General features: G+C 50.8%; 6 protein-coding genes across 8 annotated transcripts; 3 read left to right on the forward strand and 3 right to left on the reverse strand.

The window, feature by feature from the left end:
- The first annotated feature begins 248 nt into the window (after positions 1 to 248).
- LOC6526722 (AN1-type zinc finger protein 2A) lies at positions 249 to 1581 on the forward strand. Its single transcript, XM_002087789.3, has 3 exons — positions 249 to 466; positions 535 to 1070; positions 1228 to 1581. The coding sequence occupies exons 1-3, from the start codon at positions 412 to 414 to the stop codon at positions 1393 to 1395; spliced, it is 759 nt and encodes a 252-aa protein (XP_002087825.1). The 5' UTR covers positions 249 to 411; the 3' UTR covers positions 1396 to 1581.
- LOC6526723 (conserved oligomeric Golgi complex subunit 3) lies at positions 1495 to 4880 on the reverse strand. The gene is made up of 8 exons (XM_002087790.4): positions 4682 to 4880; positions 4111 to 4623; positions 3568 to 4055; positions 3370 to 3509; positions 3151 to 3311; positions 2961 to 3090; positions 2164 to 2906; positions 1495 to 2102 (listed from the first exon to the last, which is right to left on the reverse strand). Exons 1-8 carry the CDS (start codon positions 4844 to 4846, stop codon positions 1725 to 1727), a joined length of 2718 nt encoding a protein of 905 aa, XP_002087826.1. The 5' UTR covers positions 4847 to 4880; the 3' UTR covers positions 1495 to 1724.
- Positions 4881 to 5161: 281 nt separating this feature from the next.
- LOC6526724 (exocyst complex component 2) lies at positions 5162 to 8233 on the forward strand. Its single transcript, XM_002087791.4, has 4 exons — positions 5162 to 5363; positions 5435 to 6049; positions 6105 to 7926; positions 7995 to 8233. Exons 1-4 carry the CDS (start codon positions 5255 to 5257, stop codon positions 8131 to 8133), a joined length of 2685 nt encoding a protein of 894 aa, XP_002087827.1. The 5' UTR covers positions 5162 to 5254; the 3' UTR covers positions 8134 to 8233.
- LOC6526725 lies at positions 8183 to 9818 on the reverse strand. Its single transcript, XM_002087792.3, has 3 exons — positions 9632 to 9818; positions 9300 to 9568; positions 8183 to 9242 (listed from the first exon to the last, which is right to left on the reverse strand). Exons 1-3 carry the CDS (start codon positions 9711 to 9713, stop codon positions 8256 to 8258), a joined length of 1338 nt encoding a protein of 445 aa, XP_002087828.1. The 5' UTR covers positions 9714 to 9818; the 3' UTR covers positions 8183 to 8255.
- A 279-nt stretch (positions 9819 to 10097) lies between these two features.
- LOC6526726 (E3 ubiquitin-protein ligase msl-2) lies at positions 10098 to 13689 on the reverse strand. Of its 2 annotated transcripts, XM_002087793.4 has the most exons (3): positions 13618 to 13689; positions 11240 to 13485; positions 10098 to 11186 (listed from the first exon to the last, which is right to left on the reverse strand). In XM_002087793.4, the coding sequence occupies exons 2-3, from the start codon at positions 13194 to 13196 to the stop codon at positions 10801 to 10803; spliced, it is 2343 nt and encodes a 780-aa protein (XP_002087829.1). In that variant the 5' UTR covers positions 13197 to 13485; positions 13618 to 13689; the 3' UTR covers positions 10098 to 10800. The 2 variants fall into 2 exon arrangements, with proteins under 2 accessions (XP_002087829.1, XP_039226371.1); XM_039370437.2 differs by having other exon boundaries at positions 11240 to 13630.
- Positions 13453 to 14932, forward strand: LOC6526727 (NADH dehydrogenase [ubiquinone] 1 beta subcomplex subunit 10). 2 transcript variants are annotated; one of them, XM_039370440.1, is made up of 4 exons: positions 13453 to 13465; positions 13882 to 13982; positions 14374 to 14649; positions 14718 to 14932. In XM_039370440.1, exons 2-4 carry the CDS (start codon positions 13901 to 13903, stop codon positions 14837 to 14839), a joined length of 480 nt encoding a protein of 159 aa, XP_039226374.1. In that variant the 5' UTR covers positions 13453 to 13465; positions 13882 to 13900; the 3' UTR covers positions 14840 to 14932. The 2 variants fall into 2 exon arrangements, with proteins under 2 accessions (XP_039226374.1, XP_015053449.1); XM_015197963.2 differs by lacking the exon at positions 13453 to 13465 and adding an exon at positions 13657 to 13794.
- The last annotated feature ends 228 nt before the right edge of the window (positions 14933 to 15160 follow it).

The following is a 15160-nucleotide window of genomic DNA, read 5'->3' on the forward strand; positions in this document are numbered from 1 at the left end:
ATCAATCTGTAACTTCTGTGCAGTCAAAAATGCGGTGAAGCTTAACAAAATTTTCAACGTAAATGTTATGATATTTTAATTTGTTGATAGTCATTAATATGTATGCATTTTACAGGTACATAATAGCATTGAAATTACTTTTGTTTTTGCTAAAAACTGAATATTTTAAATGAATTATTTGTATATTGCCAGCGACGGTGTTCTGGTATTTTTGAAATACTGCACTTTCTGTAGGGTGTATTCTTCATAACTGACTCAACGGTCACACTGAACACAACAAAAAAAAATAAGTGTTTAGTCATTTACAAACCCATTTGTTTCTCGAAGTTTTCCAAATAACAGCCATATATAGGATCTGCCCCAACACATCTGCTTAGTGTAAAGGAAAAGAGTAACCGGAGAAGTACAATCATGGAATTCCCACACCTAGGACAGCACTGCAGCGAGGCAACCTGCAACAGATTGGGTAAGATCAGATACCATACGCCAACCAGGAAGCAGAAGCTAATTGAATTAAGTTTCATCCACGTCCAGATTTTCTGCCCGTTAAGTGCGACTCGTGCGACAAGGTCTTCTGCGCCTCGCACTACAGCTACGACCGTCACAGCTGCCCAGGAGCCTACAAGAAGAACGTGCAGGTGCCCGTCTGCCCACTGTGTCGGGAGCCCGTGCCCACGCCACCTGGAGTGGAGCCCGATGTGACAGTGGGCCAGCACATTGACCAGCAGTGCAAGTCGGAGAGCAAGAAGATCTACACCAATCGCTGCAATGCCAAGGGCTGCAAGCGCAAGGAGCTCATCCCAGTGACCTGTTCGCAGTGCCGCCTGAACTTTTGCCTGCGTCATCGCCACACCAGCGACCACGACTGCAAGCCAATGCCAGCACCTTCGACATCGTCGGCCAGTGGGGGATGGCAGTCCACATTCAAGAACTCAGACTCCCGATCCATGGCTGCCCAGGCGGCCGAGAGACGCAGGCAGAGCAAGCCCACCAGCAGCAGCACCAGCAATACCAATTCCAGACCTCGACCTGTGCAGGCCACACAAGTACAAAACATTCAGGGCAATATGGTGAGTTGGCAAGCTGGTCTTAACTTGGTACTATAGTTAGGGAATGAAGGGAAGAGTAGCTGAATGATTCATAAGTCTATTAATAGAAGCATGTTAAACATATCTAGACCGTTCTAGACTTTTATCAAACTTCACTACATGATTTAAATACTTGCAGAGCGAAGACGAGGCGCTGGCACGAGCCCTAGCCTTATCAATCATGGAGCAGGATGACGCGGCGGAAGGCAACCGCCAACCTCCGGCAACAAACAACGCCCAGCAGGTGACTGTGGGCGGGGGTAACAATCAGCAGGGAAATGCCAAGGACAAGTGCCTACTGTCCTAGTTCTCAGAAGGCAGCGCAGCCAGCTCTCAACATATCCATCACTTGACCAGCAGCTAGAAATCTGCCCAACTACTAGATGTTAATGAAACTCCGTTATCGTAACTATATGTTGGTAATTTACTTCGACTTCGTCACATTCTTCGTGCTTTAGCAAAAATAAATCAATGTTAATTCTACATTTGGAAAGCATAGATAGTTATAAACACGGCTCGTTAAAGGAAAATAAGGGAATCGACCCTATTGCAAACAGATCTTACTCAGATAAATATGATACAAGGCTTAGCTACATAAATAGATACACGTTTATAGTTATACAGATACATTGCAAATTATTCGGTGCTGGCCTGCGTTTGCGTTTCCGCCACTTGCTCCTCCACGATCTTGGCCGGGGGCGTAACTTCCGCGGGAGCCACTTCTTTTTGGCCAGCCGCTTCTTCAGCCTTCGGCTCCTCCACCAGCTCAGATTTATTGGATAGCGTGCTTAACTTTCTGCCCACCGTGGAACCTTCCACCGATGACGAGGTGCTAATTTTGCGCGCTGCTGCTGCAAAACTGGCGACTCCCTCGGCGGCCAAAATACTGGCACTGGATAAGAGTATGGACACTTGCTCCGCCGACGGACAACTCGTGATGATCATATCATCTGTGGAGTAACCATTGGTGGTCAGCAGTTGTTCTAGCTTCACAAACGATTGAATGATGTTGTTCTGCATGGAAATATAGAGATGGATTAATCATACTTCGTGAGCAAACGCTGTGAATGCTTACTCGGATCGGTCTAAAGATGATGAACTCTGTATCACGATTGCTTAGGTAGAGCTGCATGGAACGCTGCAGCACCGCCAACTTGGCCTTGATCAGGCGCTGAGTCTCCTGGATTATACTGCTGATCTGCTGCGGACTGGCCCACGGACTTTGCCTAAGAACGTAACTGGCTTTCGTCGACTCCGGCGATTGGGGCGTGGCTGGATTGGATTGCGCCAACAGACTCTGCGCTTTCTCCAGGAATGTGACGAGAGGGCCCACCAGCATGTGAACCGCATCCTTGATGTACTTCTCGCACACGGACTTTAGCTGACGGTCCACTTCCTTGCGAGAGTCGAGCAAATGCTCCTTGATCTGGGGCGTGCCCTCCAGAAGGAATTCCAGCAGAGCATTATTGCTGCCCATCGAAAAGAGCTGTTTGCGCTTCTGCAGCAGACCAAAGGCTGCCGTCTTCACCTTGCTAAAGTCCAACGACGTTTCCTTCACTGTAAAGTCCACACGAAACGGTGCAATCTGTTCCCGCAGAATAAGGAGATGCTTGATTTCGAAGAGTTCGCCGTCAATCGGCGTCTTATTGGCTGAAATCTTGCCCGCCGCATGAGAAACACTCTGGATGCACAGCTTGAGCGCTTCCTGGGAGAGTCCTTGGAAAATGGGTCGATCCACGCAGCGGTAAAGCCTTGAAAGACACACCAATGTACGGCGCACGGTGGGATACCACATGCCATGCAGATCGGCCGGGGAATCTATATAGTTCAAGTGTTAGTTTTCCTTCTGACTGAAAGGCTTCATAATCTTACTCATTTGCTTCACCGTGTAGGCAGTGGCCACGCTTTCCGTCTCCACAGCACTCGAGACACTGGATATCATGGAGTTGCGAGAATCGGAGCGACGCAAAGGGGCGGGTTCTTGCAGGGACAAGGCAATACTCTGAAATCAAGTATTTAGATTTTAGTTTTCAATCAGTTTAAATCTTCCCAAGCCACTCACCTCCATCATTTCCAACTTCTCCGGATAGGCCAAATCTCCCGATGAGGGATTAAAGTTCTGAATGTCCGACTGCAGGTATAGATGCGCTCGAAAGACCAAACGCTCCTGCACATCCTGCAGCAATTGGTGAGCGATGGTGGCAAAGGCCTCCAGTGCAACAGCTGATAGATACAAGCACAATAAATGGGGTTTGATTAGAACAGTAATATGTACACCTACGGTTCTGCTGGACATGTTCCTCCAGCATTTCAATCCGTAGAATGGAGCAGATCTCCGCCAGCGTTTCCAAGTGATTAATATGTATAATAAAGGGTCGCATGGTATCGTACAGAATGGTGCACAAGCCCTCCAGATAAACCCTGCGTTGAAAAATGAGATCAATCCTTGTTTGCAATTAGATGTAAGCATATGTCTTACGTCAGGTGTGGCGCTCCTGTGCTGAAGAACTGGTAGAACAAACGCTGTTCGTCTTGGCAAACGTGCACCAAAAAGGCGCAGGCGCTTCGGGTGAGAGAGCAGTGATCCCCTTTATGGGCCACCTTAACGTTTTGTATGGACAGATTCACCGCCGGCGACATAACGCTGGCCCGCTGAGACAAGTAGTGCTGCTGTAGGTCCGCCATCAACTGGGCGTAGTCCTGGCTGTGCTCCGACCGAGCCTCAATCAATTGGGCAACCCGCTTCACCTTCGCCGCGGCCGTTTGATATTTCCCGTAGTAGAGAGCAAACGCGGCATCTGGTGCCTTGAGGGCAGTGGAGGCATCCGGCACATTGTTCTTGGGATGTAGTGTGGCCTCGGTGGCCTGGTTTATCACGCTCGTTACGTAGTTGCGCACCAGACCCGAGGCTTTGGCCAGGCACTGCCTGTACTTCACATTGTAGGCGGCCGCGTCCTTGAATTTGGGCTGTCAATGAAGGCAATTAGTACATGGATGACGGTAGGTAAAGAACAAAGCTCACATTCTCCTCAATGTAGTTTAGGCATTCGTCGATCTTGTTGAGGCACTCACGGAACGCTTCGCTAGCCACCGAAAGCGTGGGGCTCTGAAGTCGCTGGTTGAGCAACTCCACTTGGCTAAAGTAGTGCAGACGGCGTTGAATCTCGTTACTCAGCTCCTGCAGCCTCTCCTGCTCCTCGATCAACTGCTCGCTGGCCGTATTTAGAGCGCTTGTCTTCTGCGACACAAAGTCGTACTCGTCGCACAGGGCGCCCAGGCGCTCCATGGCCCCAGCGATCTGGTCCAGCATGTGGGAGCACTCCGCCTTGCGCTGCTCCAGCTGCTGCAGGTATTTGTGGTAATCGGCATCGCCACGTTGCTCGATCTCGGCGCTGACGTCCGCGAACCAGAGCAGAAACTCATTGGTGTTCTGGAGTCCCTCCTCAGGTAGCTTAATGTCATCGCCGCTTTGCAAGGGAGTGACTGCCGGTAAATCGCTGGAACCCGTAGGGGTGGGCGTAGTCGGTACCGGTGCCTACAAAAGATTCGGTTAGCAAATCTCTGATTGCCAATCGAGGAGGATATCCACTCACCGATGGTCCGTTGTCGCGCCACAGATTGGTCAGGACGTCCAGGTGCTCCTCTTGCTGGATACTCAGAGCAGCCAGCGGGTCCGTTTTGGACTCCCATTGCATCAGGCGGTTGCGAATCTTCCGCAAATTCTCATTCTCGCTCTGAATTCGTTCGACGTCATCCATTTTTCTGCGGCGGATTTGGAAACAATCAATCAGCTGTTCAGAGATGGCAGCTCTGCGCCTTCCAGCGATGCTCAGCTGTGCAGGAAAACCTAGCTAGAATTAAGAGTATAGCTAAGGGTAAATGGATTTCATTAATATAAGTCAAGTTGCCTAGTTCTTAATGACATCATTTAAATTCCCTTATTTCATATGTTATGTGATACTTTACTTTGGATTTAATAATTAAGCTCGCCCGTTTCTTACTCATAATTATTTCATTAATTGCTGTCCGTTAAGCTTGGCCACAATTCAGCCCAGCTTTCACCACTGACTAAACGTTTTCCAACACTGTTCTCTCAATAAATAAAGTTCTGTTCTTCACTGTTTTTATTGAATTTTAATTAGTTTTTCCGGGTAATACAGCATACGATGGCGCCGCAGCCGGTGGTAACGGGGCTATCTCCGAAGGAGGGTCCTCCTGGCACCCGCGTCATCATACGCGGCGAGTTTCTGGGCACCCGAGTGCAAGATCTGATTGGTAGGCGTAGTCTGGCCCAAATATGTAGCTTCTGTTTTCTGATGACTTTCCCTTTACCACGAAAATGTAAGGTCTGAAAATCTGCGGTTCCGATTGCCTGCTGTCGGCGGAGTGGAAGTCGCCCAATAAAATCATTGCACGCACTGGTCCGGCGAAGGGAAAGGGCGACATCATAGTAACCACTTTGAGCGGCGGAGTGGGCACGTCCACGGTTCAGTTCCGTGCCTACCACGAGACCATTGGTCCGCTCAAGGAGTCCGCCGTGTGGATCGAGGAATCGCCCTCGCAGAATTTCGCATGGGGTCGACGCACCCTGGCCCAATCCGGACTGACGCAGGAGGATCCTCTGGGGCTGTCCATCGAGGGTAACGAGCAGAAGATTCCCGAGGACTTGCGGGATCTGTTTCCCGAAGCCTGCGGGGATCTGTCACAGGAGCACTTCTCACCGGCCTGGTTCCTGCTGGAGAATCACCTGGCCACCTCCTTTGAGGATCTCAAGGCAGGTCTGTCCTACTTGAAGCGCAAAGTGGAGAGCCAGAAGGAAGGTCAGTTGTCCTTTCTCAAGTCCAACGCAGGATCGGTAATTGATCAGCTAGATACGCTGATGAACATCCGGGACAAGCTGCAGGAGGATGTCAAGCTGCACGGCAATGAGACCCTTAATATCTTGGAAACATCTATAGAAAGTGAGTTGTGTTCTATATATAGCGAAATCCAATTCTAATGTTTCTCTGCTTGCAGACTCCATTAGCGAGTCGCAAAAGATATTCACGGATGTGCTGGTGCGCAAGGAGAAGGCGGATTCCACGCGCTCCGTTCTGTTCGCTCTGTCGCGGCACAAGTTCCTCTTTTGTCTGCCCAATTCGGTGGACCGACGTGCCAAGGCGGGTGAATACGACATTGTGGTTAATGACTACTCGCGCGCCAAGAATCTCTTTGGCAAGACGGAGATTCCCATCTTTCGCAAGGTGCTCGAGGAGGTCGACCAAAGGATTCTCTCCATAAGGAAGCAGCTGCACGAGAAGGTGGTCAAGATGCCACAGAGCGTGGAGCAGCAGAAGAAGCTTATCAAGGCCCTGATCAGTTTGGAACTGCAGCAGAGCGGTACGCCCATTGGCGATAAACTGCGCAACATCGATCCCGCTTGGGATGCCATCGAGGCGAGAGCCAAGTATCTGGAGTGGACATTTCGCCAGACCTTTGACCAGCACACCAGCAAGGATTCGGGTCCGCAGGAAAAGGCTAAGAACAGGGATTCCAGCCAAGCGCCCAGTCGGGTTAACTTCTGCGAGGAACTGTGCGACATTGCCGCCTCTCAGCTGCCGGACTTGTGGCGTCTCGGCCAGCTATACTTCACCGGCGAGCTGCGCGGCCCTCATGATCCCAAGCCAGGGGACTTTAAGCGAATGGTTTTGAACGCCATCGAGAAGTTCTGTGTCTACTTGCGATTGGCCATCCTCATTGCCACCGACCAACGTGCCCTGCGTCAGTCCAGCGGCTTGGCTTGGCCCATTGGCTCCGCATCGGCAACGCATCAGTTTCTTCCCTGGATTCCGCAGTGTCTGCGCTTCACAAGGATAGCCTATGCCACGCTCATAAGCTTGGATTTGCCCTCGGAAGCGCTGGACATCATACAGAAACTGATCGATGAGGTGCGCCTTTTCTGCTTCTCAATTATCTTTAAACGCGCCACGGATCGATGCAAAAAGCTGGGCAGCCAGGAGACCTGGGAGCTGGGCGTGGAGGAGTATCCTGGGGCCACATTGTTACCCGCTGCACTGGAAACACTGCTCATCGAAACGCTGGACGAGGTGCAGTCTGTGTGCATGCAAAGGGAGACGCGGGAGGGCAATCTCCTCGAGCCGCAGTCGGATGGACAGAGAGAGGTGACACAGCGACTGCAAGAATTCCTATCCGCGTTCAGCGCGGTGATCGAGGAGCTGGCCTTTCACTCCCACGACGAGGAGACGCCCACCCACAATGTGTCGCAGCTACTTGGATTCCCCAACGCCCAGCAGCCAGACTCGGTGGCTGGAAGCGGCGGAGCAGCGGCTGTGACCTGGGAGCAGCGCATGCTCTGTTGCTTGGCCAACTATGCGTACTGCAACAAGATCTTCTTCCCGCGCATTGGTGACATCTTCGTTCGCTACGGTTACCCGCTGCCCACACTGGCAATCGAAACGGCGCGCTACACGGTTAACCAGCTCTTTACCAACCTTCTGGAGGAGTACGTCGAGCATAAGGGCGATCCGCTGGTTGGCACCATTGAGCCGTCTATGTACCTGGGTCGTTTCCAGTGGGATCACGAGATGGAGATCGGCCAGCTGCGACCGTACGCTCACGAGTGCTGCGATAATTTGGTGGGCGTCTACTCGGAGATCTACAGCATCTCACCAGCACTGCTGCGTCCCATCCTGGAGTCCATTGTGCAAACCATATCCGAAGAGCTGGCCCGTCTGATGAGCTGTGTGCAGCGGTTTAGCTTCACGGGTGCGATTCAGGCACACGTGGATATCCGTCTGTTGAGAGACTCCCTGGAAGGTTACGTCAATGAGACTGCCAAGTGAGTGATCTACATGAAATGCTTTTGAATTTTAGAAGATGAAAACTAATCCCTTTGATCTGCATTAGAAACTACTTCATGGAAGCGCTGGAGGCCATCAATCCTCCGCTGAGTGGCGAGCAGAAGCGAAAGGCGGACGAGATTCTGGAGCGAGTCAAGCGGAACATGCGTCTGCAGCTGCTCTGCTTCAGTGTCAAGGACCCTTAGGCACATTCCACTGCAAGGCGCAGCCGATGTAGATAGCGTATACTTTAACTAGCTTGTGATTACCCATGTTCCAGGGATAAATCTTTATTCGATTGCAAAACTCTCTTACTTACTACACACACTCATATGCCCAACAGCTTTGGGTCAAAGTTAAAGTTGTTCTCAGCCATGGTCTTGATGACCTGCTCCACATCGATGGTGTTGAACTTCTCCTGCACGCGCTGCTTGATGGGGTTCTCGATGGCGTCCATGATCTGGTAGCGCAGTAGGTTGGGTATGACGTTCACGGCAAACTCCATGATATAGTCGAGGGTTCCAGCTCCATCGCATCGCACCTGTATGTTGCCCATGTCAAACTGGAGATCGGTGATCTGCACCCGCTTGCGTGTGTCCAGTGATTGGCTGAGGGCCACAGTGGCCCGTATGTGCTGAACCGTGAATTGTACGTGACCAACGCGGGTCATCATGCCCACACCCACCTCCCACTGGCCAGCACCCGTCACCTGCTGGGTGCCTATCTGCAGGACGACCGACACCGTTTTGTTGGCCATGCCAGCGGTTATGTTGCCCACCCGATAGAAGCTAGAGATGCCATTGATCCAGGTGTTTGCCAACTGGACACTGAACACGCCCATGGTGCGATTAACATCGGGCAAGTGGTACGGATCGTAGCCCTTCTCGCGCACCATCTTGCGTGCCATGGCTATGGCGCTATCCAGCGGCGTTATGGAATTGGGCAGCCGGCGATCGCCCAACGTGTTCTGGATCATCACGTTGATCTCGCTGCGCAGCTTTTTGTCCGCCTCCTGGAGCATGAACGGCTTCATGGCGTCGAATACCAAATTGGGCGCACCGTTCACCACGCTCTGGAAGACGCTGCCCACCAAGCCGAGGTTCTGGAAGTCCATTGTCATGTCCGAGAAGGTAATGTCGATCTTGATGCGGTCCGTGGCCAGCTGGCCATCTCGCTCCACGGCCAAAAAGGCGGTCGCTTCCGCATAGACATTTTTCAGAATGACGGTAAAGGGTCCATTGGCTTTCGAGAAGAATGAACTGAGCGTATACTGGCCCTTGACCAGCATCTGGTCCAGCTGGAGGCCACCGTTGAACTGAAGAACGAAGGATTGGAAACTTGAATTTCATGAGAATTCATCTTGTAAACTTACCTTCATTTCCTTCAAGTCTAGATTCATTTTATCAATGCGGAACTTGGACAATCCGTGAGCCTTAACCTGCTTCATGTCCAGGTTGGCCATGCCCATGCTCTTCTTCACATTGGGCACCTCCAACGGATCGGGCACGGGCACGCCGGGCAGGCCCTGCGGATCCTCCTGCTGGAAGTGCACGAGCATGGCCTCCACCTGGGCGGCTATTTTGGCCTGACTCTCCTTGATCTTAAGTGCGTCATCCGACTCGCTGGCTTCCTGCTCCACGGCTGCTCAAAGGTCATTAGTGAGTGACTTAGTTCCGGTAGGGCTGGAGCTGAAATTGGGCTTACCCTCACCAGGCTCCTGGGAGTGGACAATGTGGCAGCCACTTGCCAGCAGGCCCACGAGCACGAACACTATCAACGGCTTCATCTTTCGGGGATTAACTCGAGCTTCTGCTTATCAGTTGGGAAAGTGGAGGAAAACGCGCCAGCCTCCGTTCTCTACTCGGAGCAAACACGCACTGCCGCCGACTGGCGACTGGCGCGTTAATCAAAAGATAATGATGAGCCGCAGGCGGCGATCCGCTTATCTAAGGGCGACTCTGCTCGCGGAGCTGCTGATTAAACTCGGAATTGAGAATGAGTGACTCAAGTGAGCGGAAATGTGCTGGCCACATTGGAGACTCTGTGGGCACTCATTGGACTCACTCCACTCGCAAGAACGATGTTCTAGAAATCAGGAACCAGCTTGCATAATGAAAAAAATGTGTTATACTGTTCGAAAACCGTTTTAAATACCAGTGAAAATCGGGAATTTTTTAGAGTAGCAATGCTCATATTTATTTAAATATTTATTAGTTATATTTTTGCATATATAATATGGGTATATATGGCTTACTTGAATTGTTGTTCTTAATCCTAGGTTCACGTGCTCAAAAAAATTCATGCTCAAAAAAAGTCTTAGCCTATTCAAAAAAATTTCTTAGATTACAAAAAAAAAAAGGGTTTTTCCGGCTCACAGCATCCGCATTTTGGGCAAAGCATTTAAGTAATTCTACAATTCGCTGTTCGTTAAACGAAAATATTCTTTAGTTTTGACTATTGCTTTGCTCTTAAAAAGATCTTTTTTGCGGCAGCTGCAGAATTGCTTCACATAGTTACACATAAGACTTTTGGCTTAATACGTATTAAAAAAAATTGAGTTTTGGAAACGTTTGCTGGTTGATTACAGAAAGGGAAGTGGGAAATCCTCAGGATGTAGAATGCTCCTAAAAGATATTTGGGAGTTCATTTGAGTGGAAGTTGCTTGGGTAGAGGGATATATAACACAACGAAACCATAACTTAAAAGTAAGAGGATCAATGACGATGCCACGTTATGAATACAATTCAGTGTTGAATTTAGCCATCCATAACGTACGACAAATATATCCTGTAAAGGATCTGGACATCACTAAGCACACACACACACAAAAAAAAAAAGACAAGACAACATCTAGGGATGAGTTTAGGATGAGCTTACAAGTCATCCGAGCCCGACATGATCTCCTCGAACAGTGAGTGGGCATTGTCAGTGGCCGATGATCTGTCGCCAGCGGCAGAATTGCTCCTGGATCCGCCACTGACAAGCTCATCCACCGTGTCGAGGCCCGAGAAGTTGGCCCTTCCTCGGCGTGTTCTACTGGTTCTGAACTTTTTCGCCGGTGGCTCGATGACTTCCCTGTCCGGAGCAGGAGGAGGCGGTGGCGAAAGTGATGGAGCTGATAGATTCGGCACCGTGATCGGTGGCATCATGTAAGCATACTGGGGAACGGAACCGTTGCCATCGCTGTGCTGCAGCTGGACGCGCATGAAGCCAACGGTGGCCGGATCAACGGGCTTGCTGCCCTGGAAGATATTGAAGCCTGCAAATAGTACGGGGTTAGAGGAGATCCGACACATCTGTGAGGAAACTTACCCTGGTAGTCGCCAAGCTCGTTCTGAACCAGCACCAAAGGATGCTGGGAGTGCTGCAAATTGTTCAGCGGCACTAAGCTTATGCCGTCGCCCGAAGAATCTGGCGGCGCGCAGTCGCGACTGTTCTCCTCCTGCCTGGCATCAGCGGGTAGTTCCTCCGATTGAGTCATCGGCTCTGGAACTTCCTTGAGCATTTCGAAATCCTCAAAATCATCATCCTCATCACTTTCCACGTAGTCCTCCTTGTGGGGATTCTTGCAGCACACGCAATGACAGCCGGCACAGCTATTGTAACTCTTGTAGCAGGGGCATCGTGAGTTCCGGCAGGTGGTTAGGGTATTGCTCGAGCCGGAGATACCGCAGCGGCACTTGGGCTTCGGAGGCTTCACCTTCTCCTCCTTGTCCTTGCCGCGAATCCTGCGGAAAGCCCCCTTTCCAGCCTGCATTTTCGCCTTGACATCAGACGGCGCAGGCTCAATTTTGGCAGCTTGTGACGCTTTTAGACTACGGGTTCTCTTTCGCTTGAGCGTTGGCTCTTCACTGTCATCCTTCTGCAGCTCCGTACTGGGATGCTGCTCCTTCTCCTTTGCCTCTTCAGCTGCCGTCTTTGCAACCTCACAGTCTTTCTGCAACAGCTCCTCATCCTGCCATTCTGTTTGCACCTGGCCCAATTGCGTTTTTGTGGTAACATGCTCCTCCACTGACTCCTCAACTTCTGCCAACACAGGTGACTGTGAAGTGTGCATCTCCATGTGATGATCGTCCTCCTTGTGCTCAGCCACAACCTCTGACTGAATTGAGGTCTCTTCGGTGTCTTCGGCCTCTTCAACGATGCCCGTAGCCTCGACGGTTTCCGTGCCTTCCAGCTCAGTCAGTTGACTAGAGATTTCGTTGTGTTCCTCAGCGGAGGACACCACTGCCAGCTGGGTGGATGTTTCAACCGTCTCAATAGTTTCCTCAACGGTCTCCTCAACGCTGGTGGAGAGCACGGTCAACTGTGTAGACGTTTCCACGGTCTCCTCAACGGCAGCTAGCACAGCCAACTGTGTGGAGTCCGCCATTTGCACCACCTGTCCGATGTGCAGTTCCTGTGGATCGAATGTCGTGGTCGCAGAGGTGGGCATCACGTAGGACACGGCAAAGTTGCTGCCACTATTGGGGTAATTGGACACCGAAACCGCGCCGGAGAGGTCCACCTGATCCGTCCACGCTTGCTCCATGAAGCCCGACTCCGAGCTCTCGGTGGCAATGACTATTTGCCCGGCGTGGGAGAGCAGACCCATGCGAGATCCTGTGGGCAGCAGTGGTAGCGGCGAGAAGTGACCCTGCTCCGCTGTGGCCGCCGCCTCCGCCTCAATGTCACTGATGTTAAGGTGATGATCATAGGGCAGTTCCGGAGTAGTGGCCGCCGTGGTGGGCGGCGTCTCGGCGGGCAGCGACGTGGGCATGTCTTTGAGGAACGGCAGATCCGGCTGGGGAAGGAAGGTGTCGAACGTGTCGGAGATGTTTGAGCCCTCGCGAATAAACTCCTGTGTGGTTTTGGGCGGCAGCTTGATGCGCGGCACCAGCTCCCTGCCCACCTGGGGCCGCATCCCGGCCAGCTGGCCAAATAACGCCGAGTGCAGCAGGTGGACGCACAGCGTCTTGTAGCACAGTAGCTGTGTGCCCATCATGCGGTTCTCCTCGTAGGTCTTGAAGTCGGAGCACCCCTCGCACTGCGTGCAGCTGGGAAACAGATGCTTCTTGCCGCGCAGGCACAGTCGGCAAACGTTGTGCTGGCAACGCTTGCCCTTGGGCGAGTACGGATCCACCAGCAGTTGGCAGCAGACGACGCAGGACAGCAGCTGGCGCAGCTCACCGATGCCAGAGTTCAGCTCCTCCACCCGCCGCTTGGAGAGATTCGAGGCGGAGCGCAGCGAGAGGCGCGTCACCTTCAGGTAGGCCGTCTGGGCCAGCATGGTGGCTATATTCTAATGCCCGGGACTGTACGCACGCCGGTCTTTTGTTTTGTTTACGTTTAGCTGCCCGCAAGTGAGACTCCGCTGGCCAAGTTCCTCGCTGGCCCGCGCCACGCCGCCCGCTGCGCTACCTGGTGCCGCCTGGGCTAGTTACCTGCTATTACCCGTCTCCTGGTGATCAGTTACACATGCTTAGACCGCGTTAATCCTCGATTTCATCATTTAATGGAAAATTCACTGCAACGCTCTGGCCGTTTTCACTTTTTCACGTTGCTGTATATCCTTATCACTATGTTTCACGTGCAAAAAAAAAAAAAAAAATATTTGGTTTATGTTTGAGTGGTCTCAAGTCATTGTTAAGGGTTGTGCTGCACAGCGTACAGCTTTAGAAACAATAAATTAACAACTAAAAAAAAATTACCCAAGCAAAAATTTGCTGAGCGCAGCCAGTGTGACCGCAGTTTGACAGTGCAAACATGCCAGCTGCGGTGCCTCACCGGTGTGACCATATGCTCGAACAGCTGTTTCCAGTGCGCTGTGGATTTTTAGCAGATACAATCGGCGGTCCTACAACAAATTTTTACACAAAGTTTTTCACGTAAATATGGGTTTTTAAGTATTTTCCGTCAAAGGAAAGAGCGAAACCTTTGAAATTATAAGCTAACAGCTATTCCGCATACTCCAGGTGGTAGGAAAGCCAGAAAATGCCGGAGCCACGCAGTCCGATGGCCAGTTTCGCCGAGTCGGTGCTGAATGTCATCGATGGACCCATCACTTGGTTCCGTGGTACGTAGTCCATAAGGATGCCCATCCAGTGTGATCCTCGGAGTGTCCTGATGCGACTTGGATCCGTTTCCTTTGGCCGACGATCCGAAAAACCGGACAAATTCCAGACAATTACATAATGACATAACCTCAACTCGCTGGCCATTTGTTTTTGTTTACACTGCTTTGCTAAAATGCTAAAATGTTTATAATCTCCTGATTTTAGCAATCACTAGTTAGCACGAACTAAATCAGTAATAATATTAGTCGGCAGCCTTTAAAAGCGGTCCGTTAATTTATAACCAATTTAGTCAAAGACCGTATGAAACCATTAACTTAATGTTTTTCAATGCAAGTGCATTCAGATTTTAATTAAGACTTGATATTAATGCGCCTTTTGTTCATCCCACAGAGAGCATTGTGGAGCCGAACCAGCAGAAGCAGAATTGGTACCACCAGCGCTTCCGCCGCGTTCCGACGATCGACCAGTGCTACACGGACGATGCCGTCTGCCGCTTTGAGGCCGACCAGCAGTTCCGCCGGGATCGCATGGTGGACAACGAGATTGTCAACATTCTGCGCCAGCGCTTCGAGGACTGCACCCTCTACGAGGCGCCCGACCACATGGTCAAGTGCAGGCCGCTGTTCGATCAGTACGAGAAGGCCACCGAGAACTGGTTCATCAAGTGTGAGTGGAATCCCTGACCCATCTTTGATGTTTTATGTGTTGATAACACGAGATGTGACCTATTTTAGATGGCGATTTGGGAGGCTACGCCAGTGCCAAGACCGCGTACATGAAGCAGAAGCATCGTCTGATCTGGGAGCGCCGTCATGGACCAGTGGGCAGTGGCATGAAGGAGGAGGCCGCCCATTAAACTCCGCTTTTATGTGCCCAACGTGCCGATCTGAGCTGATGTTTTCTAGTTTCATTATCCGTTACAACTAAATATACACGCCGTAAAACGATATTCCCGATACGAATTCTTTGGGACTCCAGGAGATGAAATCTATTTGTCTATTAGTTAAATTTATTTCTAGTAATTTTTCTTTTAAATTAAATATTAATATTTGCGCTTTGTCAAGAGATAAGCTAGCTTAAAACTATTAGTTCTCTAGACTGAGAGCCATGGTTAAGTTGTTCCAGTAAATTCATAATATAGTTTTGGTCGACGTACTGCAGTAAATTCACAAAATAT

This window comes from Drosophila yakuba, chromosome 2L (assembly GCF_016746365.2).
Source record: "Drosophila yakuba strain Tai18E2 chromosome 2L, Prin_Dyak_Tai18E2_2.1, whole genome shotgun sequence".
Classification (NCBI taxonomy): Eukaryota; Metazoa; Arthropoda; class Insecta; order Diptera; family Drosophilidae; genus Drosophila; species Drosophila yakuba.

What these genes read in the sequence shown, in the direction of transcription:
- LOC6526724 (XM_002087791.4), top strand. Translation starts at nt 5,255, where the DNA reads ATGGCGCCGCAGCCGGTGGTAACGGGGCTATCTCCGAAGGAGGGTCCT. An exon ending in CTTGGAAACATCTATAGAAA is followed by an intron (nt 6,050 to 6,104) that starts GTGAGTTGTGTT and finishes CTCTGCTTGCAG; the next exon opens with ACTCCATTAGCGAGTCGCAA. An exon ending in TACGTCAATGAGACTGCCAA is followed by an intron (nt 7,927 to 7,994) that starts GTGAGTGATCTA and finishes GATCTGCATTAG; the next exon opens with AAACTACTTCATGGAAGCGC.
- LOC6526727 (XM_039370440.1), top strand. Translation starts at nt 13,901, where the DNA reads ATGCCGGAGCCACGCAGTCCGATGGCCAGTTTCGCCGAGTCGGTGCTG. An exon ending in ACCCATCACTTGGTTCCGTG is followed by an intron (nt 13,983 to 14,373) that starts GTACGTAGTCCA and finishes TTCATCCCACAG; the next exon opens with AGAGCATTGTGGAGCCGAAC. An exon ending in CGAGAACTGGTTCATCAAGT is followed by an intron (nt 14,650 to 14,717) that starts GTGAGTGGAATC and finishes GACCTATTTTAG; the next exon opens with ATGGCGATTTGGGAGGCTAC.
- LOC6526722 (XM_002087789.3), top strand. Translation starts at nt 412, where the DNA reads ATGGAATTCCCACACCTAGGACAGCACTGCAGCGAGGCAACCTGCAAC. An exon ending in GGCAACCTGCAACAGATTGG is followed by an intron (nt 467 to 534) that starts GTAAGATCAGAT and finishes ATCCACGTCCAG; the next exon opens with ATTTTCTGCCCGTTAAGTGC. An exon ending in AAAACATTCAGGGCAATATG is followed by an intron (nt 1,071 to 1,227) that starts GTGAGTTGGCAA and finishes AAATACTTGCAG; the next exon opens with AGCGAAGACGAGGCGCTGGC.
- LOC6526725 (XM_002087792.3), bottom strand. Translation starts at nt 9,713, where the DNA reads ATGAAGCCGTTGATAGTGTTCGTGCTCGTGGGCCTGCTGGCAAGTGGC. An exon ending in CTCCCAGGAGCCTGGTGAGG is followed by an intron (nt 9,569 to 9,631) that starts GTAAGCCCAATT and finishes ACCTTTGAGCAG; the next exon opens with CCGTGGAGCAGGAAGCCAGC. An exon ending in TAGACTTGAAGGAAATGAAG is followed by an intron (nt 9,243 to 9,299) that starts GTAAGTTTACAA and finishes TTCGTTCTTCAG; the next exon opens with TTCAACGGTGGCCTCCAGCT.
- LOC6526723 (XM_002087790.4), bottom strand. Translation starts at nt 4,846, where the DNA reads ATGGATGACGTCGAACGAATTCAGAGCGAGAATGAGAATTTGCGGAAG. An exon ending in GGCGCGACAACGGACCATCG is followed by an intron (nt 4,624 to 4,681) that starts GTGAGTGGATAT and finishes AATCTTTTGTAG; the next exon opens with GCACCGGTACCGACTACGCC. An exon ending in TAAACTACATTGAGGAGAAT is followed by an intron (nt 4,056 to 4,110) that starts GTGAGCTTTGTT and finishes CTTCATTGACAG; the next exon opens with CCCAAATTCAAGGACGCGGC.
- LOC6526726 (XM_002087793.4), bottom strand. Translation starts at nt 13,196, where the DNA reads ATGCTGGCCCAGACGGCCTACCTGAAGGTGACGCGCCTCTCGCTGCGC. An exon ending in CGAGCTTGGCGACTACCAGG is followed by an intron (nt 11,187 to 11,239) that starts GTAAGTTTCCTC and finishes TACTATTTGCAG; the next exon opens with GCTTCAATATCTTCCAGGGC.